At 38.6% G+C, this 24,266-nt stretch overlaps 1 protein-coding gene across 2 annotated transcripts; it reads left to right on the forward strand.

Annotated features, from left to right (window-relative positions):
• Positions 1 to 717: 717 nt before the first annotated feature.
• si:ch211-106e7.2 (uncharacterized) lies at positions 718 to 23,782 on the forward strand. Of its 2 annotated transcripts, XM_053514436.1 has the most exons (5): positions 768 to 816; positions 4,145 to 4,165; positions 19,624 to 23,049; positions 23,153 to 23,203; positions 23,327 to 23,782. In XM_053514436.1, the coding sequence occupies exons 3-5, from the start codon at positions 19,692 to 19,694 to the stop codon at positions 23,458 to 23,460; spliced, it is 3,543 nt and encodes a 1,180-aa protein (XP_053370411.1). In that variant the 5' UTR covers positions 768 to 816; positions 4,145 to 4,165; positions 19,624 to 19,691; the 3' UTR covers positions 23,461 to 23,782. The 2 variants fall into 2 exon arrangements, with proteins under 2 accessions (XP_053370420.1, XP_053370411.1); XM_053514445.1 differs by lacking the exon at positions 4,145 to 4,165 and having other exon boundaries at positions 718 to 816.
• Positions 23,783 to 24,266: the final 484 nt, after the last annotated feature.

Raw genomic sequence — 24,266 nt, forward strand, 5'->3', positions numbered from 1 at the left:
TCCATCCATTCATCAATGCTGAAATCACTCACTCTCTCATCTTTTTCTATACCGCTTTATCCTGTATTCAGGGTCGCGGGGACCTGGAGCCTATCACAGTAGACTTAGGGCATGAGGCGTGGTACACCTTGTACAGTTGCCAATCCATCAGGGCACACACACACACACACACACACACACTCATTCACACACTACTTTGGGAACACCAATTAGCCTAACCTGCTGGTCTTTAAACTGTGGGAGAAAACCGGAGTACCAGGAGGAAACCCACCAAGAACGGGGAGAACATGCAAACACCATGCACACAGAGACGGGAAACGAGCCTGGCCAGGAATCGAACCCGGACCCTGGAGGTGCAAGGCTACAGTGCTTACCACTACACCACCCACGGTGAAATCAGTACTATAATATTATCAGAAATTTAAGTGGTTGGTTCCATGAAAAAAAGTTTTTAATACACATCTTTTCCAATGCCTAACAGTATCATTCTTGAATGGTGTAACTTTCACAGGGCGGGAAATGGACGGGGGAAAGTTTAATTAACAGACATTTATTGAATAGAGTGTAGGGAGTAATGTTTACGTGCACTGTGGAACGGAAGGAAGAAACTACCTTATTGAAAACCTTAACAATTTAACTACAAAAAAACTGTTGCCTGAAGTAATGAAGTACCACATTTAAGCTGTAAGAGGCAGTAACAGTCGTCAGTAGCGTTTAGGTTGCCTGAGGAGGTGAAGAAGAAACGGTTCGTCTGTCGGTTATATTCTCGAAACCGGTGAAAACTTCCAAACATGGGTCTCTGGGGCTTTTTCTAAGGTATGTAGGCTCATGTAGATTATTCTACTAAAATATTTTAATACGGTAGCGTGAAATACTTTTTTGCGCACGTGTTTTTAATTTTTTTTTTTAGAATTTTAAATTATAATATGAGAAACCCATCGCTGCAGCTCTTGTTGCTTTTTCCAATGCAACTGTACGTTTGAGTAGAGACAGTGGCCTTTGTGTTTTAACGTTAGCTGCAGCATTTTCTACGTATCATCCGTATCAATGCTGCTTCATCTTCGTCACGAGAAATCATCAAAATATTTCACATAACGTGAGCGTTTTATTCGGAGGGGTAGGCTGTGTGGAATTATATGTTACAGTCCAGGTTACAGTTATTTAACGTTAGCGTTATGCTTTTTATATACCTTAAGAATCCTGCATGAGCGGCATAAAATATAATATAATGCAGTACAGATCATGGGAAAGAGAGGGGTGTGTAAACAGGGAAGTCTCAACCACCAGACCCTCCTCTGGAAAGTTAGAAACAAACTTGACTGGGTGAAAGACAACTAAAAAGGGTCGTAGTTGAAAAAAAAGAAAAGAAAAGCTTAAAAAAAAAAAAAACACACAGTAGGCGGAAAGTTTTGGGAAATTTTTTGCCGCACCCAGGGAGGAGACTGCGTGTAAAAGGATGTAGAGATGAGTTGGTGCTTCACTTTACTCTGGGTTACTGTATTAGCTTAGCTTGTAATATTGATCCAGTCTGCTTGTTTTTTTTTTTTATTTGTTTTTATAATATAAAAAGCTAGTTAAGTCAGTGCAAGTGGTCAGGAAGAAAATAATCCCACAGCTACAAAACTTGAGTTTGGAACTTGAAAGTATTGTTGAGGAGCAGCACTGAAATAGGTGAGGCGTGTTTACCTTCCTGGTGCCCATGGAATCAAAGTTGGCGTTTTAAAGCTGTTTGTAGATCTCTTGCCATTGTGGATAAAGGAGTATACATCACTCACCCTTCACGTTAACGCTATCGCCAGGTTAAATCAATAACATTGATTATCAATTATATACCAGTAAACTGGTGACAGGATAATGGGCACCTAAAGCTCATTTGTGCACGTGGGGAGTGAGGGCGAGTCCTTCTGGTCCGAACCCATAGAGAAGCCAGTGTAGCACAAATTGAAAGAAATAAAATGAATGCTAGCTGTGATAGAAAGGTATCAGAGAATGGATGGGAATTACGAGAATAGTCACCACTCCATATGATATTATCATGATATCTGGGTGCGATTCTATAAGTATGGGGAGTATGATTTTTATAAATGTCCCGATATATTACATTTCCCCTATATTTTCTCACAATTTTAAACCTTTTAAAATAGTTTAACGGCTAAATAAATGTAGCTTGTTCCTTATAACATATACATATATAACAATACAAATACAACTACAAATAAGTAATTTAAGCTCAGTAATCAAATTTTACTGAGCAGCTTATATCTCTCTCATTTGCTACAATTATTATTATTTCTAAACAAATTTGGCAAATAAACAACTCCTACCTCTGTCGAATAATTTAGGCTTTAAAGAATCAAGTAGACTCAACATGGATATATACAGTAACCTCTTTTAGCTAGTGTGTACACACGTTACAGTATGATGTGTATGAACTGTTGTAGCTATTTGTGTTTCCAACGTGTGTTTAGTGAAATGTAACTTTATATGGGAAAGTAAGCTGGGCCTAGAAAGTGTGTTCCCACTGTTTGTGTGCTCAAGAGGGACCCCAAATAAGAAACAGATGTTGGGGGGAGGTGTTAGAATGTTTAGTGGAATTTTTGGGGGGTCAAAGCATACTGTATATAATGGGGAAGACATGTTCCAGGCAGTTGCTTTGCAGACTAACTCTGGCTGTTATTGCTTAATAATAAAAGCTGTAATCTTCTGGAAACATAACCTTAGACTGACCTTAGAGTGATCATTACAACATCAGATGCAATGAAAATGCCTACGCATAGGATTATAAAGAAACGTTGACATTTTAAAAATGTTTTTCTGTTGCACTGCTTGAAAGCTTCTGCACTCGAAACAGAATTGTTTATATCTGAGGCTGATTAGCCGATCACCGGTCATGACCAATCAAAATTAAAACCAGCCAAGCCTGGTCACTGGCTGACCGACCGGTTCATCTCTATTTTTTTAGGAGTCAGTGTGACAATACCTAAATACTCACACAAAAGAATTGCGATCATAACTGAATCAATTTTTTTATTTAATTTAATGTGGAATGGAATGTGATGGACAAACAAGTCTGGTCCATAGAGGCTGGACAACTTTATGTTGATGCTCACATCTTTATGCCAGATTCCACAGCATACCTTCAGAGGTCTTGTGGAGTGATGCCCCAAGGAGTCAGAGCTGTTTTGGGCTTTAATATTATGGCTGATTTCTGTATAACTAAATATGACATTGTGCTTTGTAGGTATTCCTAATTGAAAATTTAAACTTTATGTATAATTTGGGAACATTATTTTAATGACCCATTCTGTGCTTATCCAATTTATTTAATAAAATAATCTGTTTAAGTTGGCAACTTGTAACCCTAACTGATGTAGTGAACTTTTCATTACTTAAACATCCATTGGTCATGGAAAAGATGCTATTATTTTTTAAAATGATTAAATTATTGGCCTGTACTAAGCAAAGAACAAGTGTAAGCTTGTTGTCCATCTGTATGGTCAACTTGAATTGTCCTACAATTTTTTTTGCACACTAGATTTTATTAGCGTAGCATACTAGAAATGCTGGGATGATGTGGGAGATTTTTCTCCCACTTGTTAATGTTACAGCATTTGTTTAATATTTTTAATTAAGGTATCTCTAGTCAAGAAGGACCAAAGAATGACTTAGGACTCTGCGCAGATCTGGATAAAGTAGGCAGGATTTATTGCAGCAATAAAACCCAAGTGAGAGGCACTTGTAATGCTTAGGTTGTAAATCCAAGCATTATCAAGAGCAGACTGTCTGACAGTTACATGCAGGTTAATTATATACAGTTTTCAAGAAGAGGGATGCACACCTTGTCCCATCCTCTGTACTTCTTTTTCCATTCCTTACTGAAGTTTCAACCCATTATAATCGAACTTTCTAAAAGAATTCACCCATTATGTTTGTTTTTTCTACCATATTAAGTTTCGTCATTTACCTCGTCATCTAACTCCCTTCATCATCTGTACCAAGTGATTAAATCTTTTCTTATTATAATTACTTTTTCTTGCAAATTCCTTTCCATTATCTTTACATTTCATTGGTTTAGTTTATAAAAATGACAGGGCGGTGGATATTTTTACTATACATTCCTGGTTTTTCCTCGTTTATTCTACAGTGCTCAAGAGACTGACCATGGGTAAGCATCTCTTTGTTTGGTATTATGTAGATGCACATACTAGTTTATTTTTGTGTCTACTCTTATTAAACTCATTATTCGTAAAACAGATTGTGTGTATTTTGGTTATTTGTCTATATTCTTACTTAGACATGTGTGCGCAACTGCGAGTACGCACACATGCCTAAGTAAATAATTTTACGAGGCATTGCTCTTGATTAAAGGCATATAATGATTGAGACATGTGTTGGATACACGTGTAGCACGTGTATCCAACACATGTTTTAATCCTTCATTAAGTGTGCTCGTGTCTCTGCCAAGTCCGACACCTGGCGCTTTATCTTATGCTTGTGTCTCTGTCGGGTATGGCATCATACAGAGCTTTAAGATGTTGCCCAGCCTAAAGGGCCTGTTAGAAAACAAACACAATGGGTATTTTTGTAACCTTGTGGTCATTATTTTGAGGGTGCTGTGTCATGTTGTTATGGGAATGTACCCAGAATTACACAAAAACACAGAAGGACGGTGATCCAACAAAAAAAAAAAGAACAAAGCAGAAAGAAATAAGACAGTTGATGTTGTAGGGGAGCCTAGTAGGGACATTACGGAAGAAGGAGACTGAAGACAAAATGAGAGTATGCTCCAGAAGAAGTGGAAGAGAAATCATAAATGCAAGGATAAGGATAAAGATGAAAAGAAGGAAAAGCCCACCCAGGTTTAGGCAGCGATCATTGTACCAGCAAGCCAAGTGGGACAACCTGTACTGAAGTCAGAACCTCAGCGGAATTCACAGGCAATATCTGCCCCTATGCCAACCATTCATGTGCATATTGGGCAAGGCATCCAGGAATGGCACGGTCTTAGGCCACCAAGAGGCCCAAAGCAGTCACGGACCAGCAGGCTGGGCTCAGGATGGGCCAAGCCCAGCAATGGAACTGACTGGGCCCAGAGAGGCCAAAAAGGGAGCTGATGCTGTGTATAAAACACAGCATGCACAACAAGAACCTACAATTATAAATACAATACAATAAACAACCCGCAACCAATTCTATCCAGGAATAACAGGTGACACATGATCTTTTATAGGGACAGAAAGCTCCAGGTATCTATAATGATCAGTGCATATGTAAGCATAGTTTAATCAAATATACTTGTGCATGCAGCAATGTAATCAACAGAATGTTAATCTTAGTAAAATAATATAGAAGTAGTGTGAGGAAAAACTTAAGTGAGCCAATAAACAACAAACATATGGCGTCCAAGGACGAAAGCAAATTACATAAAGATAAGGTGTACCAGAATACCACATCAGCAGGTATAATATTAACAGGAACATGTGTTGGACACACATGCAACGTGTGTATCCACATCAACACCCACGTGTTTTTAAGGTGGTGATGTATCCACATCAACACCCACATGTTTAATAAAGGGCAGTAGATGAATAACCAAAAGACTCAACCGATTGTATGAATAATGTTTAATAAGAGTAGACACAAAATAAAATAGTATGTCCATCTACATAGCAAGTAACATAAAAAATACAATGTATGAGGCCCAACATAAAGTACAAAAACATAAGCATCAACAACGGAATGAATCACATAGCAAACCTTCTCTGAGCCAGCACGACACCAATAGGAAGATCAGTGAGAGGAATAAAAGCAGAAATGCCGTGATTTAGAAGTGGTACAGGTGTTGGCCGAAAATCTGTTTGGGTACAAGATTTTTGAGTGCTCACACGCTGATTGTTTAATATAAAAACCCCTTTACACAGCCAATTCAGAACGGGAATATTGCAGCGTAATGCACCGCAGCATTTTACAAAAAGAATGGAGGCAGAATCTGGGGTTATTATTGTCAGTCATTTAACCCTTGGCAGAGGTAGTCACAGGTTATATGAGATCTGTGTGAAAGGGAAAATCCCCCATTGCGCAATCTAGGTCTGACCTTTTAAGACGTGTACCATATGCGGTCGGGAGGTTTAATAAACAGTTAACAGTTAGCAACTCACCTACAAATAAATTATATAGAATAGTTAATGAATGTTTTTAATGTTTTAATATTTTTAAAGCAACTGTATCTGTGGTATTCCCAATACATTTAGTACACGTCACACTAAGTGCTGACAATGTTGTGTTAAGCAACCATGCCTACTTTTATAGCAGAATATACTGAAGGCACAGTCTGGCGGCACTTGGGCCTTGTCGGGGTGCTCTGTGGTGAGGGGAGTTTCTTAGAGTCTGAAGAGACACACCAACAGTGAGAGCACTAACCAGTTAACCAGTCAGAAGTCTTGGTGGACTTTTATGGGAAAGCAGTGGTTATAGAGCAGTTGGAGGACATAAACCACCAGACATGAAGAAGCCACCATCTTTTTTTTTACCATGTCTGCAGGATCAAGGCTGCTTGTCCCTTCTGGGAGGCCTATTCCCTGATTGGAAGACTTTGTCAGCTCACTTTTAATAACCCGTCTGTATCTGTGTTTGGGGTCAAATCATCCACATTTGCTGAAAAAGGTCCTTGGGGCTGTTTTTGTTTCTCAAACTGTTTTTGTTGCGCGTTCTTGCAGTAGCTCACATGTATTCAAGTAGCACTTTCCATCACCTTAACTGTCAGTGCTGTTGTCAGAAGAATAATTTGACATGGGCACCTCTAGTTAGTTCTTAGTTCTGCTTCTTTGAACTAAGACTTTATAATCGGTTTATTAAAAACTATCAAGTCCAACTATTAATTGTTTTGTTTAAATTAAAAAACAATTTTCAGCAAGGTATGAAGCTTTGTTTATTTACTTGCGTTGTGTTGCGGGTCTCCTTTGTGATTCACCTTCAGAGGTAGAAAATCATGGCGTTCCTGATTGGTTGGTGCTCTGATGCTGGGCTGACGTTTTTCTGGAAACCCCTTTGCGATGTGTTGGTTATTTGGTTACTGACGGCGGAGCTCTGAAACAACTTCTAAGAATTCTTCATTGCGGGACTTCTGAGTTTTGCATAAAGTTCCTTGAAGATCTTAGAGAGTGGATGATTCGATTGTTTGCAGTTCAGAACACAAGGCAAAGACAGTGAAAGAGCAACGAAAGAGTGGATTTTGGCTTTTTACCCCCGCAGAGTCGGTCCGTCCCACAAGTGATTGGTCCAATCAGATGTGGTTGCGGGACTTAGCCACGCCCTGCGTGGTTCCCCCTTTGTGCATATGTTAGCTCGATGTTTGGGCTGTTACGTGGGGCCCATCCCATTTGCGTTTTTAATACCTTTATAAAGTATCGCATGAGCTCTGTTCATACTATTGATTTTCCATTTACACCATTTTCTATTTACAATGTTCTTTAAATAAAACTCTTTGAAAAAAGGCTTTAAATTGAGATTACACATCCCATATCTTGCACGCTCATTCATACCTTTGAGGCAAGAGGAGAAAACACGGGAAGACATCCTGTGTTCTGGGGTCAATTAGAGTGTTAACTGTATGACTTGGTAGTTTCCCCCCCTCAACTCGGGATAAAGCTGTAAAACTGTCTCCTTTGTTCACCGAATTGCTGAGGTTAACTTCTAGGCATCTGGTTTTAGCGCGGCTAAAGGCACAGTGGGCTTTCTGTCCAATGCTTCCATGCTTCGTTAAGTTTCCTGCGGTTACGTTTCACAGACCCTGCTTTGAGTTCAGAGATGAAAGAGGGTTATCAGGATGGTGCAATTCGGCTGGGAGAAGGTTCTGGAATGTGATAGATTGATTGCTCACTTTTATCTCTACAGTGATAATCAATGTTATTCAATTCACCCATCAGTTTTCGTTAGTGACTGTGGATGATCGTGTATACTGGTGTTTGGTCTAATACAAGTTCCTTTTCTGATTTTTATTTATTTTTCCATTTCCATTGTTTTTCCATTCTTCCAATGCTGAAGGCATTAATATGCAATAATTCCTTTTGAACTGTTATTTTTAATAAGCCAATTTTAAAATACCAAAAATATGGATATGTTTGACCATTTTCTAAACATTTGGAATGTAGTGTACACATGCCTTTATAAAGAAAAGTAAAAAAATTTGACATTTTAGTGTTTTTACACTTTTTTATGAAAACCATTATTTCACAAGTTTATTCTATAATATCAGTCTCCCTCATTATCCAGTTACAATACTGATTTTTACTTCAAAAGCAAAAAAAAATGAATTAGCATTTATACAGATATTACACACTCAACAATAGCATACCACTGATTAATATTTGAGGCTAAACTGATGGATATTTGGTTATGAATTTAGTGTAAGTATTGCCATTTGTTGGTTACCCCACATGACATATGGTCGCCCCAAATGATAAGAAAACCACAGGTATAAAAATTTCATTTAAAATGTACACAAAAGAGTTCAAGACGAAAGAAAATTTAACTCTTTTTATTCAAATAACATTTCAACATTTAAATATAACAAATCAGAAGGACATTAACATTTAAAATTATATAATTTTCATTGCAACACATTAAATGCTTCAAGCTGAGTAAAGAATCTCTTTTTTGGAACCTTTTTGATTTATTGGACAGGGATGAACACTACTTGCATCTCAATTAACCTTTCAACATTCAAATATCACAAATAATAAGTTTCTTTTTCTGGCCCTTTCCTTTTTTTTTTTTTCATTGTAAGGGCCATATTTCAATCTTGTAATTTGTTGTTGTGTTTATTTCATTTTAATTTGTTAGTTAAGCATTATACATTAAGTCCATTGAGTTTATTAGTTTAAGCACTTAGTATTATACTCGTAAGTTGTATTGTGACATCATTTCATAAGTTGTTCTGTGACATCATTCCACAGTTGTGTAGCTGCATGTCTATCACATACGTTAGTTGTAAGTTGTTGTTAAGACACGGAAGGATACAGAAAGGTGTGGAGAACACAAGCCTGTGATACTGTAAGCTAAAGGATACAGTAAAATAAGTTTGTTGTAACTGTAATCTACCAAAGCTACAGAACACAGCAAACGACTTGTCGTGATTACAGTGGATTTATGCAAGAAACTGTAACAACCGTTGTACTTTGATGTTGAAAATAAAACAAGAGAGAAAGAAATCAACGGATGTCTGGAGTCGTGAGTAACACTGTGTAACAAGAAAGATACGCTTCAGAACTTGTGAATGACATGCACGTTGTTTCCTCAGATTTATGTTTAGCTTTCTTAATTCATGCTTCTCAGCCTGCAGTCGTTTACATCGTTTCTCAGCTGAACCTACTCTCTTTAGAGAACAGCTGTTTCGGTGACCAATGTTTAATAGCTCATTGTAGCATACAGTCTAAACTGTTTATTTGATCTACCCTGGTCTCCTACTCTCTGTAGCGCTATTGACTATAGCTCACTGCTACAGAAGCTCTTTTTTCTTTACCTCTCTCTTTTTCTTGCAAGATACTCTGCTCTTGCTGCAGGGTCGGAGTTGACTTTCTGTCTATGACGAGCAGTCTTCTCTTTGCTTGTCAATCGTGCAATCTAGGTAAAATGGGTAAAATAGGTTAAAACTTGTTTTAAATGACTAATACATGTATAGTCACATAAATAGAATGTCATTGTGTAGTTGTTTTTTTTTTTTTTTTTTTTTTTACATTTTTCCTGTAGGACTCTACTACAACAAAAAAATAAATGTTTATCCCTATAAAAGGAATGGAAAATGGCTGAATTTAGAAAAAAAAGATAAATATATATATATATATATATATATATATATATATATATATATAATTGACGTATAGAACATGAAAACTACAAATTTAGGACATGTATCTATCATTTAAAACACTCAGCAGTGGTCGCCCCACATGATATTTGATCGCCCGAGATGATCGCCCCACATGATATTTGATATGATGTTTTCAAGTATAACACGCTAACAGTTAGCCTCAAAAACCAAACTAGCTTTTTCTAGTGACAAAGCACTATCAAATTTATTATCAAAATATAGATTTGTGGGAAAAAAATTATAATTCACAGGTCAAATGATGACCTAAAGTGACTTCGACAATACAGCAGTTAAAAAACAGCTATCCCATCCTTGAAAGGTTTTTCAAAATAAAGGTCCCAAAATTGTGGTTTGTTGATGGTCGCCCCGGATGATATGAATAGAATCAACATAATTCGGACAACATTCGTTTTGTATATCATAATAGAAATATATGTGCAAATGCTTTATAGTTTTGTCAATGGATGTAAAACATGTTTGAAATTATGCCAACTAGGAAAAGGGATATTTTTAAGTTGATTTAAAGTGTTTTTAAACCAGTTCGCCTAACAAAAGTCAAGGCCGGACGGTCGCCTTGTTTTTGTATTTTTTAGTTTTTTTCTGCAAAATAAAATTAACCCGGACAGAAAAAGGGGGCGTCACGTCATTGACCCAAATGTGCTTGACAATACTGTTCTTACAAGAACTATTCCAGAACAGCTGACCTCCATGTCTTTTAAATAACAACTAACTGTTGATGATGTTGATGTAAACATACCGACTGTTATGGAGTCTAGTTGTACCTCTAGTTGTATCGCTACAGTTCATTTTTCATGATGTCACAAAGGTAAAAGATTTGTATGAGAGGTGCATGGTCATCTGCAATGTTAGTGGATTGGCAGTTGCAGCATAAGGTGTTAGTATCTTTGAGGAGGGAAGAGGGACCCCAATGTTTTTCTTAGTTGTGCACACTATGTGCTGCATAGCCTTATGATATGAGACTATGCAGTTCCCAAACCAGGCAGCGATACAGCCCTAGTAAATTTGCTGCAGTGCCTCGACTCTGTATGCTAATTTGTTATTTTTGTTGATAACACCCACCACAAATGTGTCAGTGGCAAACTTGATGTGGTTCAAGCTGTGCATTGCAGAGTGAACAGCAGTGGACTGAGTACACAACCCTGGGGTCCCTAGTGCTCATTGTGGAAATACTAGAGATGCTATGCCTGATCTAGCCTACCTAAGGTCTTCCAGTCTGATCCAGTTGCAGAGGGAGCCCAGAAGGATTTTTGATCATGTAGTCTGGAATGATGTTAAATGCCAAGTCAAACAGCCACATTCAAACATGTGTCCTCTTTGTCCGTGTATGTCAGTGGAAGATGGAGGTTGGTGGGAATGGCAGACGATACATAAACTACAGGGGGTCCAGTAAGTGGGCAGCAGGGTCTTTATGTGTCCCATGATGAGCTTACTAAAAGCACTATGATGGTGTGTGTGTGAGTGTAATGTGATGGTAGTCATTGAGGCAGGACACTGGAGATCTCTTGGGTACATAGACAATGGTGGTGGTGATGCTCAGGAAAATGGGAGCAGGACTATAGTTAGTAAAGGTCTGAATGCCTTGCCACATGAACTTTTGATCTAGAAGTGGTTGTGGATTTTGCGTGTGTTTTTTGCTGGTCTGATGGCTGTGAAGGCAGAAACTCAGGTTTTTAGCAGCACTCACCCCTCTGCAATCAACCATGATTTGTGGTTGCATCGTGTGTGGATAGTCTTGGAGACAGTGATGACATCAGCACACTTGCTGATATAGCTAGTCACTGACTTGTGTACTTCTCCAAGTTAATTAAGTTGCCATTTGTTGCAACTTCTCTAAACATGTGCCAATCAGTATGCCCAAAAAAAGACCAAGATGCATCTTGTTGGCCAGGCTTTTAACTGCCTCAGCAGTCCGGATACTAGAATTAGCAACAGATATGTGGTCTGAGTAACCGAGAAGGGGGGTGGTGCTCCGGTACACTGGAAATATTTGTGTTAACAAGATATAGTGCATTTAGTGCAGTAGTTAGTTAGATACTGATATAGTCAGTTGTAATCCAGTTTATTGTCCAGATAGTAATAAATTCTTGTTGATCAAAGTATACTTACTAGTCATTAGCGACTACGATTATCTGTGGAAAAATTTCAGCACAATAACTCTTATTAAATGGATTTTGAGTTCTTATGGAATCAAAATTATCAGTCATTATACATAGTGCTATCCCAAGAGTCAGAATGCAACATACAAACTTCATTAACTGAAATTCAGTGTACCAACGCAGTATGGGAATAATTTTTATTTGGTTTTTATGTGATTTTACTTATTTTTAAGGAATAAAAGGTACCCCATTGGGATATAATCGACAGTAGATCTGAGATGTGCGTGCGAAGCTAAACATATAAGGTCTCCTGGAATGTGCTTGCACAGGAATTTGAGATATACATAGAACAGGGAAGCTTAAGGAAACCTAGCTGTTGCATATGACATAACTGCATATTGAATGAATTCCATTGTATAGAATGAGTATTTTATGAATATTTAATATTTGTTGAACAGCGAAATAAAGTCGTTATCTTCTGAAGCCAAAGCCTGAGTTTCCACGACAGCACCTGTTTCAATAATACAATCAGCTTTAATTTTGACTGTAAGTGATGGTTTTAAATTAAATTATTTACTCGTCACATACACAATCATACACAGTATGATGTGCAGTGAAATGCTTACACGAATGTAAGGAAATAAGCAAAATACTAAAGAAAAATTGGGAAAGAATGAAATATAAAATCCACAATTTTGTTACAATAATGTAAAATAAAGTAGAAATATGTAAAATATATAAAAAAAAGAATGTAAGTATATGTAAAAAGTTAGAACTGTATAAAGTATGTGGAATATACAATGTGCAGACAGCAGTAGTACAGGGTGGTCTTGGAGTGTGAAATGAAATGATGAGCAGCAGTGGTATTTTCCATCTCTAAAGTGCAGTAGTGCAGGAGTAGTTCTTTATGTGTTTTCTTTGTCTTTCGGCTGTTCCGTTTCAGGGGTCGCCACAGCGAATCATCTGCCTCTAGCTAACCTTATCCTCTGCATCCTCTTCTCTCACACCAAATAACTTCATGTCCTCTCTCACGTCCTCTCTCATGTCCTTGGTTTTCTCACGTCCTCTCTCATGTCCTTGGTTTTGGTGTGTTCCATAAATCTCCTCTTTGGTCTTCCTCTAGACCTCCTGTCTGGCAGTTCAAACCTCAGCATCCTTCTACCGATATATTCACAATCTCTTCTCTGAACATGTCCAAACCACCTTAATCTGGCCTCTCTGACTTTATCTCCAAAACATCTAACATGGGTTGTCCCTTTGATGAACTCATTCTTGATCCTATCCATCCTTGTCACTCCCAAGGAGAACCTCAACATCTTCAGCTCTGCTACCTCCAACTCTGCCTCCTGTCTTTTCTTCAGTGCCACTGTCTCTAAGCCATAGAGCATTGCTGGTCTCACCACTGTCCTGTACACCTTTCCTTTCATTCTCGCTGATACTCTTATCGCACAACACACCTAAAATTAGTTCTCTGAACTATTGACCCTAAATACTTAAAGTGCTGCACCTTCTTTACCTCTGCTCCCTGTAGCCTCACCGATCCTCTTGGGTTCCTCTCATTTACACACATGTATTCCGTCTTACTGCGGCTAACCTTAATTCCTCTGCTTTCCAGAGCATATCTCCACCTCTCCAAATTTTCTTCCACCTGTTCCCTGCTCTCGCTACAAAGCAAAATGTCATCTGCAAACATCATAGTCTATGAACACTCAGGTCTAACCCCATCTGTCATCCTGTCCATCACCAGAGCAAACAAAAAGGGGCTTAGAGCTGATCCTTGATGCAGACCCACCTCCACCGTGAACTCTTCTGTCACACCTACAGCACTTCTCACCACTGTCTTACAGCTCCTCTCTCGGCACCCTGTCGTACGCCTTCTCTAAATCTACAAAGACACAATGCAAGTCCTTATTACTCTCTCTGTACTTCTCCACCAGCATCCCCAAAGCAAATACTGCATCTGATGTACTCTTTCTAGGCATGAAACCATATTGCTGTCACAAATGCTCACCTCTGCCCTTAACCTAGCTTCCACTACTCTTTCCCACAGCTTTATTGTATGCCTCATTAGCTTTATGCCTCTGTAATTGCCACATCTCCCTTGTTCCTAAAAATCGCCACCAATACACTTCTCCTCCATTTTTCTGAAATCCTCTCACTCTCCAAGATCTTGTTAAACAAACTAGTTAGAAACTCTACTGCCACCTTTCCTAAGCACTTCCATACCTACACGGGTATGCCATCAGGACCAACAGCCTTTCCACTCTTCATCCTCTTCTATGCCCTTCTCACCTCACTTTTGCTAATATTTGCTACTTTCTGCTCACCAACAGTCACCTCTTCTATTCTTTGTTCACTTTCGTTTTCCTTATTCATCAACTCTTTAAAGTACTCCTTCCATCTTCCCATTACCCTCCTGGCATCTGTCCGTACATTTCCATCTCTATCTTCAATCACTTTAACCTGCTGCACGTCCTTCCCATCTCTATCTTTCTGCCTCGCCAACCTGTACAGATCCACCTCACCCTCCCTACTATCCAATCTAGCATTCAAGTCCTCATATGCTCTTTGTTTGGCCTTTGCCACCACTACCATCACCTTACGCTGCATCTCCCTGTACTTCTGTCTACTCTCTTCAGTCCTCTCAGAGTCCCACTTCTTCTTAGCTAGCCTCTTTCCCTGTATACACTTCTGGACTTCCTCGTTCCACCACCAAGTCTCCTCGTCCACTTTTGCCTTACCTGATGATACACAAAGTACCCTCCTACCTGTTTCCCTGATCACATTAGCTGTATTTGTCCAGTCAACTAAAAGCACCTTCTGACCACCCATAGCCTGTCTTAACTCCTCCCTGAAGACTACACAACATTCTTCCTTTCTCAGCTTCCACCACTTTGTCCTCTGCTCTGCCTTTGTCCTCTTCACCTTCCTCACCACCAGGGTTATTTTACACACCACCATTCTGTGTTGTCTGGCTACACTTTTCCCTACCAACACTTTGCAGTCACTAATCTCTTTCAGATTACAACGTTGACACAAGATGTAGTATACCTGAGTACTTCTGCCTCCACTCTTATATGTCACCCTATGTTCCTGCCTCTTCTGGAAGAAAGCCTGCCATTTCCATCCTCTTTGCAAAGTCCACCACCATCTGTTTTTCTACATTCCTGTCCTGAAGACCTCTCACCTCTGTTCGCTTCCCCAACATGGTTATTGAAGTCTGCACCAATCACCACTCTATCACCTCTGGGGATGCTCTGCATCACTTTATCTAACTCACTCCAGATTGGCTCCTTTTTTTCTAACTCACATCCTACCTGTGGGGCATTACCACTAACAACATTTAACATTAACAACCCTTCAATATCCAGCTTCATACTCATCAACCTGTCTGATACTCTTTTAACCTCTAAAACATTCCTAACAAACTCCTCTTTCAGGATGATTCCTTAATTATTTCTATGCACACCATGGTAAAACACTTTGAACCCTGATCCTAAGCTTCTAGCCTTGCTACCTTTCCACCTGGTCTCCTAGATGCACAGTATATCCACCTTCCTTCTCTGCATCATATCAACCAACTCTCTTGCCTTCCCTGTCAGTCCCAACATTCAAAGTCCCTACTGTGACTCCTAAACTCTGGCCTTTCCTTTTCTCTCTCTGCTTTCGAACACGCCTTCCTCCTCTCCTTTTTCGACCAACAGTAGCCCAATTTCCACCGGCACCCTGTAGGTCAACAGCACCAGTGGCAGTCTTTTTTAACTAATATTTGTGATTCGCATCATTGATTTGGCAAATGTTTTTACGTCGGATGCCCTTCTTGACACAACCCTCTGCAGTTATCCAGACTTGGGACTGGCACAAGAAGACACTGGATTGCGCCCCCCGTGGTTGCATTAGTAGTTCTTTACGTTTAAATGTATATAATGTGCAACATACAGTATATGTTTCTGTACTTCAGTCCTGTGCGATGTGCAAATGTTCAAAGTTGTTGGTTTTGGTGTGTTCCAACACATGTGTGGAGGAAACATAACAAGTCCAGTCAGTTGAGTCCTATGTGGAGTTCTGGTTGAGAGTCTATATAGACTGTGAGAAGAAGCTTCTCCTCAGTCATTCTGTGTTGGCCTTCAGGGAGCAGAATCTCTTTCCTGACTGCAACAGTGAGAACAGTCTATTGTTGGGGTAGCTGAGGTCCTTCATGATCTTCCTGGCTTGGTCCAGTACCACTTGTTGTAGATTGAGTGCAGCTCAGGAAGCTTGATCCGGATGATGTGCTTAGCTGATCGCACCTCTAAGAACTGCATGGTCCTGTTCCCAAACTAGATTGCAATGTAGCATTTTAGCGCATAACACACACATTAAAATAAATAATTATACAAAAACATCTTTTACAGCTTAACGTTCTGAAGTAGAAGTTTCTAAGAGGGCAGGTGAAAGTCCCTCAAGCGTCTGAGGTGGTAAAGACACTGCTGGGCCTTTTTCACAACGCTGTTGATGGTGGACCATGACAGATCCTGCTTGATATGAACATGGTGATGTGAAGCTGTCCACTCTCTTTACTGAGTGGACAGCATGATGGGCTCTTGTTCATCATGGGGGTCTGGTATTTCCTCTCCTGCATTGTACTGAAGTCCACTATCAGCTTCTTTGTCTTGCTGTTAAGGAGTAGGTTGTTCCACTGCCACCAGTTCTCTAAATTCATAATCTCCTCCAGGGCGGTAGTCTCATTTTTGTCAGAGAACAGTTTGACCACAACTGTGTCGTCAGCAGACTTAAGGGTGATGTAGTTGGTAGTGGCCATGTAGTCATACATGTACAATGAGTACAGCAGGGGATCAGAGGACAACCCTGGGGGGGTTATGAAACATATTACAGCCTGTGGTCTGCCATGGGCTGAGTCCCAGCTGCTCCAACTTGGTGGTGAGTGTGGAGAGAATTATAGTGTCAAATGCTGAACTGTATTCGGCAAAAAGCATTTTAGCATAATCCCCCTTTCCAGTGTCCAGGTGAGTTAGTGATGTATGAAGGAGGTGAGAAATTACATCATCAATTGAGTGGTTTTGGCGGTAAGCAAACTGCAATTGATCCAGTGTGTTAGGTAGTAAAATGTTCTGATGGTCGTTTTTTGCATGAGATCATCCCTAGTTTCCAGATGAATCCCACAACCACTTCTATAGATGACATCCGTGTTGTCATCAGAGCTGTGGCGTAACATGTCCCAGTATGCGTCATCGATTGCATCCTGTAAAACGGCCACCGATTGGTCAGTCTAGCGCATGACCTCCCTCTGAGCCGGAGCTTCCTGTTTGATTTTGGCATGAGTAGGATGGCCTGGAAGAATTTCCCAAGCTGGGCTAAGATTGTGCCGTGTAGCTGTCTATGTTGTGTAATGATAGTCCAGTGTTTCTTTACCCCTGGTGGGGCAGGTGATGTGCTAATAAAAGTTTGGCGCTTCCTGTTCGAGGTTGGCGCTGTTAAAGTTCCCCAACACAATAAGCGCAGCATCCTGGTGTCATGTCTGGCACTGTGTGAGTGCGTCTTGGAGCTTGCAGTGTCCATGTCTACTTGTGGTCGAATATAAATGGCGCTGATTATGACTTATGTATACTCCAGAGGAAATTAAAAAAGAAGACATTTGATAGTCAATATTTCCAGGTTGGGTGTGCAGGAGCGTATGAGAGGAACAATGCTTGCGTTGTTGCACCAGCTGCTGTTCACCATTAAACACACGGCTTCCTTGACTCCCCTGATTCCCGTGTTCTGTTACTGCGGCGACTTTGCCGGCTGGATGCAGTGGTCTGGAATGTCTCAGTAAGGCAGAGGAAATTGCAGTCCTGAATGTCTCTCTGGAAATTTACCCTGGCCCTGTGGTCATCAAGCTTGTTTTCCAGTGACTGGACATTGGCAAGCAGGATGCTAGGCAGAGTTGTGCGGTGTGCACAGTAGGGCTGCGTGATATGGTCAAAAGAAACCTATCACAATTTTTTTTAAACAATATTGCGATTTCGATTTTCATTACGATTTTGACACACACAGACATGTTTTACAGTGTGCATATAAAACATTTTTTTCAAAGGAAAACAAATAGCTCTTTAGCCTGTAACAACTTTTCTAAAACATGATCTAATGAAACTGGATGGGACAAAAATGATGTTACCCCTAGAGAAGATAAAAAATAATTACTAAACTAAAGTTTGAAAAGTAGTCACTGTGTTTGGCATTATTGTGTGTAGCACACTGAATGTGCACCACAGGAAGCTAAGGAGAATGTTGTCTTAAATAATTAGAAGAAAAATGATACATGTTAGCCTATAAGACTATCTCCAAGCAGCTTGATGTTCCTGTGACAACAGCTGCATATACAGTATTATTCAGAAGCACTATTATGCGCGCTAATCATAATGTTAAGTAAAAGCAATGTTATGAACATTTATGTGCCGGATTTAATAGTCTACTTTAAAATAAGCTCCTAATAAGCTACTTGTAAACAAAATTTAAACAAACACCTGCACCAATAGATATTATTTAGAAAAGCTAACTAATTATTTTTAGGAGGATTATTTAATATTTTTACTGCTGAAATAACAGCATTTCAGTGGTTTAAGTGAGTTTTAACTTTTGGAGCCATTTTAAGGCAAAACTTAATGTATTTGGCTGAATGATTGAGTGTGTTCGCTGACAACGAAAGATGTACAACTTGGCACGAGCAAGACGTGAGATACAAAATTTTATTTCTTTGTATTAATAAGTTAGGCAAGGCAGGCAGACATGTACATGCCCTACAACCTAAAATAATAAAACCACTGATTAAATTCAAGCTGATCAGCTTATTTTTAGCTTTAACCTTTTATTTCTACAAACTCTTTTCATGTCATTGATGCATACTTAGACTAGTTTAACTATATGTATGACTCCCAAGTATTGTATGTAGCCCCGGTGTTCTATAGTCATTAATTACACTGAATTACAAAATGTTCAGTCACACCATTGGTGACAGTAGTTTTGTACAGTCTGCCATACTGTAGAGAGAGCAGCTACCTTCCAAAATACACATTGAAAACCAATCACACATTCAAAACCAGTCACAGATGATCCTCTAAAACAATAATAAATCTTACTTAAAACAATCTAGGGTAACAGTTCATGGACAGAGTAGAAATCCATGGTTGTACAGCATTTCTCATATCTTCAACATGATTTGAAACATTTCTCTTCAAATAATAGACTGCCATTAACCTCTGGAACGAGTACAGTATGGTAAGAACTGAACCTTTCTGAAGCAAGAGTTTAATTTTCTTCCTTTGAACACTAAAATGCATCTTCTGTCTGTAAAAATAACTAGTTAAATAAACAAATTATAATCTGCTAATGATAAATGCTGATTGAACCACATTCCTATGACCACGGTACAGCTCTGCTGATAATGAGCACAACAGCACCCCCTTTCCTGTTATATTACTTAAGTAACCAAGCTAAAGGAGATGTTTTATAGAAAACGTGTTATGTGCTATGTCTTTTTTTTTTTGTTGTTGTTGTTGTAAGAATACAATTATTTATGTAAGCATTTTTCCTTACTAGTTTTTTGTTGTAATTGTTTAAATTTTTACAAAAAAATCTATTTCATGTTTTCTCTTTCAGCTTGCTTCAACATATGATGTTGCAATTTGCATCAGAAAATTTTGCAAACTGGATTATTTTCCCAAACAATGGACAAGCTTGGGGGCTCTGGCGTTTGCACATCTAATCATCTGAGCGGGACAGCTAATAACATAACAGTAACTCTGGACACCATTCCAAAGGCCTATGAAGGACCAACAGCATTTGGACATGACTGGACACATTTATCACAAAGAGTTCAAATCAGCAACACACGGACCTTGGCATACCATCAAAGTAATAACGAATCTTGCTTACGACAGTCTATGGTGTCAGTTAAAGGACAGACTGGACAGAGTAGAAATCCTTGTTGTACAGCATCTCTCCAGAGACAAAACTATCCTCAACATGATTTGAAACATTTCTCTTCGAATGATAAACTGACAGTAACCTCTGGAGGAAGTAAGAAACTTCAGAAAGGTCCAGTTCTGTTAAGTTCTTCTTCCTTCGAACAGCAAAATGCATCTTCTGCCTCAATGACCACAAATATGACACCACAGTCTCTGCAACATATGATTGTTGTGAATAGTAATAATCTCAATGGAAACTGGAAGAACAGTCTATCCAATCAGCAGCAGCATTTGAAGACTGTGAATAGTTTACCTAAGAATGCTATCGGTCAGGGATTGTCCACTGATGTTCAGCATTTTGGTGTTATTTTGGCACCAACTCAAACAATCCAAATGTGTCAAGAAAATGCTTATATGTCTAAAGATGTACATCAGCAGAAGCTCATGTCTCAGAAAGCTATTGCTGTTGTTACACCATTGACTCAAGATGTTGTGGCAGGTGATACATTTTCAAATAATGTGAACAAAGTAAAGGAGGGAGTCCTTGATACAAGATTTGTACCAAATAAAAATAGACCTCAATCTTACATTTCACATATGGTACAGTCAAGAAAAAATGAAAGTTGTGTAAAAACCTTGAATGATAATACACCTCAAACAAAGGGAGCACCAGTACTAGCCACTCATGTGATGAGACCTGCTGAAAATACCACATTTCCTGGTCAGAGTCAAAGATTATCATTGGCCACTGTTAAAAGTGTAAGTAGTGAGTCAAAGTTGACAGCACAGCCATATCCCACTGTTGATAACTGTACAGTTACATGGAGACATAATGAAACTACAATGGATGTTAGATTGGATAAGTTGTCTGCCATACATGTAAATGAATGGACTCTTCAGAGGTTGCGCAGTTTGGTGACTGACATGGAGCAGATACAAAAAGGATACCAGAAAAACATACCTTGCAATGACATCTCCAGTGAGATAGTAAAGTTGTATTGGAATGGACATTATCAAAACTTTTGCAGTGCAGCAAAGTCAGACATTTATATTAACATCATGAAAGAAGTCGAACATCACTGTGGAAGAAAAGATTCTGTAATATTCCAGGCAGTTTCAAAAGAGACACTAAAAGAAGTTGCATCAAGATTTCACATATTAGAACATGGCATTGTACCACCCAAGACGGTTTATACATCATCTTGGCTAAATCTCAGTGAGGAGCTCTACGAGCTTGACAAGGGACATGACCGTCTATCATCCTTCGCGACTTTGCAGCCTGAACCAAAAGTTGCTAACCAGGAAATGCCAGTTAAAGAAATGGAAAACGTTTATAAGCCTTCAAATGAGATGGCAAAGGTATCTGATGAGGCACTTCGTGGAGGAGAAAAACAGAGCAAACTATTACCACCTGAGCATCAAAAGCGTTTCAGTGTTAAAGCTGACAGAATTGCAGAAAAAGAGCAAGTGGTCATGACTGTTGAAAATAAATGTATTGTCAGAGAGATGGAAGGACAAATTAGTATGGCTGTGAACAATGTGCTAAGCAAAGAAGTGCAAATGGAGAAACAAAATAAAACAGTAGGTGAAAATGAGCCTCCTTTGAGCGTGTCTTTAAATACACAATCATCAGATGTGGGTGAGATCTCTATGACACCAGGGAATTTGCTTCCTACCACAGACTTGACTCCTGTGATGGACAAAGATGGATATACAGACTGCATTTCTGAGGAGATGACCATCCTTCCACTAGAGAAAGATAGAAGTTTTGTTCCTCTGGAGCAAGATGAAGAAGTGAATAACATACTGAAAGCAGATGCACAGATTTCGAAAAGCAGCAAGGGTCCATCCACTGTGGAATTATTTGACCAGGATAAAAAGATTATGGGTACTGAAATTAAATCTGATGAAAGACAAAGTAAAATTCTAATCAATAGTCAGGTGGAGAACTACTGTTGTCTTGCTAAATGGTTTCAAATTTTGGGCTATAGAAATGGTGGACATTGCAATTGTGAGAAAAAAGCAGAACTTGGCCATCATGCTGAAACCTCAGGGAAAGGTGTAAAGAAGGTAAAAGTGAACAAGCACAGGCATTCTTTCAAAAAAACTTGTAACCTTAATGATACTGAGACATCTGTATTGAGAGATAAAAGACGAGCAAAAAAAAGACTTGGATACAGAAGCATGACTGGAAAAAAATCTGTTACCTCATCAATTGATGATGATAATGATGATGATGATGATTCCAGCATGGATGAGATGAAGATTGTGGATGTAATCACAAACTCTGAAGATGTACTTAAATTGATGAACACCGTGTCAGAGCAATTGATGGAAACACCTAGAGCAAGTTCTTCGCATGAGTCCACATCAGTCAGAAAACATTGCAGACACGAAGGGATTACAACGCCAGAGTTCAAGAGAGGAAATACACGAATAAATCTTGCATTATTTGGCACATCACAACTAAGACATAAGAAAAATATATCTGTGGTCACATCATCGGATACAGTGCATCTCCCCCCAGAAACAATTAATGTAAGAATAGATTCTGGAGGGAATGAGTACTCCAACAGTACCAAAAGCCAGACTTCTAAACAGCAAGTTTGGAATTCCTGGAAGAAGACCCATGTGCCATTAAAAATGTCTACTAACAGAAAATCAAAGAATCAGAAACATAAAAATGCTGCTGATACCTCTGTTATAAAAACAGCAGTGCTTACTAAGAGCACTACTTTTCCATCATGTAAAGAAGATGCACAAAAACATTTGTCTGAAGCATCAGCTGACAAACAGAGAAATACAGCTATCCGTCAGTCCAAGAAAAAATCCAGGAGGAAAGAACTTTGTACCAGAAACGATAGAATTAGGAAGCTGAAACGAAAAAAAATGTTAGCATCATTTAACTTGAGCAAGAGATGGAATTATGCAAATAATGCAAGTAAACTGATGAAGTCATCTTTTCCAGCTCAGACTATTAATACAAGTAAACATAAATTAAACCCGGGTTCAGCTTTAAATTTCAATGTTCTGCCAGAATCTTTCAACATATCAGATGATACTTCATCTTCATATCAAACAGTACTTCAAGTCAATCGATCTGCAAGTACAGATAGCAGTAAGTTTGCATATTTTAAGCACTGTTTTTACTTTCTAAGAGGCTTAGGTTTCATGGTTACTAATATTTTACGTAATGACGTATTTTTCTGTTTCATTACTAGCCACAGAAGTTCAACCTGTGGTGCAGATGAAAAGGCCATGGAATATGTCAGGTTATTATTATTATTATTATTATTATTATTGTAGTTGTTATTATTATTAATAATATTAATAAAAATTATAAAAAAGTACATGTATAATGTATAATCTGTTTGTTTCATATTTTACCCTGGTAGGTACTTGGTGTGACAGCCCAAGGAAGAAAAAGTGCCTCAAACCTACCTCTACCATACCAAACACATCAGGCACCAGTACATTTCAAGAATTCAAAAAGAAATATGAGGAAAAAAAGCAAGGAATTCCTCCCTAATTTTTAAGTATATATTCATAAATCAAAGACTCTATGATCAAAAAGATTATACTTCTGTACATGGTATGTGTAGATAAATAATTACCTAAACTAAGCTGAGTCTTTCAATTTATAAGATTTTTTTTTTAAATAGTACTGCAATCGATTAAAAAATGTCATTTCATTGAAACAGATAATGCCATCGTTTAAAATGGAGACTGTTATACTTACTGACTATAATGTTACTTTAAAATATCAACGCATTGTTGCATTAATGCTTGTTTAAACTGCTGTTTTGTTTATCCTTTTAGGATGTATGTGAAGTGTTATTTTTTATATTATTTAAAATAAATATCAGTGATTTCTGGAATTGTTTTTATAACACTGACTGTACAATGTTTTAATGTTCAATGAAATGAGTGCTGAAGAAATTGCATTCCATTTCCACTAATCTTTTGACCCAAAGGTTTCTTGTGGTAACTTCTGTAGATTTAAATCGTTGCAGTCCCAGTTCTAATGCAATTTCAGAGCATTAGGTCAAAGGACTGCTGTTAGCCTTGTGAGAATGAATTGTCTGAGGTAGGGTACCTAAAATATAAGCAGCATTGAAGGTCCAGAAGAATACAGTGTCTTCCATCATTAAAAGCCTAGGACTCTTGTTAACTTTGACTGCCAAGCCAAATAACCAAACAGAAAAGACAATATACTAAAGTTAATTAAGAATTAGAAAATCCTGATGTTTTAATTCCCAGGAGCCAGCTCTTAAATGAAAACCTAGTTGAGATCCCTCAGGTCTGTTTTTCCTTTAGCCAGAGATTTTTATTTGA

This window comes from Clarias gariepinus, chromosome 2, assembly GCF_024256425.1.
Source record: "Clarias gariepinus isolate MV-2021 ecotype Netherlands chromosome 2, CGAR_prim_01v2, whole genome shotgun sequence".
In the NCBI taxonomy this organism is placed as follows: Eukaryota; Metazoa; Chordata; class Actinopteri; order Siluriformes; family Clariidae; genus Clarias; species Clarias gariepinus.

Coding starts and splice junctions, on each gene's coding strand:
- si:ch211-106e7.2 (XM_053514445.1), top strand. CDS start 19,692: ATGGACAAGCTTGGGGGCTCTGGCGTTTGCACATCTAATCATCTGAGC. Junction 23,050..23,152: donor ATCTGCAAGTACAGATAGCA/GTAAGTTTGCAT, acceptor TTTCATTACTAG/CCACAGAAGTTCAACCTGTG. Junction 23,204..23,326: donor AAGGCCATGGAATATGTCAG/GTTATTATTATT, acceptor TTACCCTGGTAG/GTACTTGGTGTGACAGCCCA.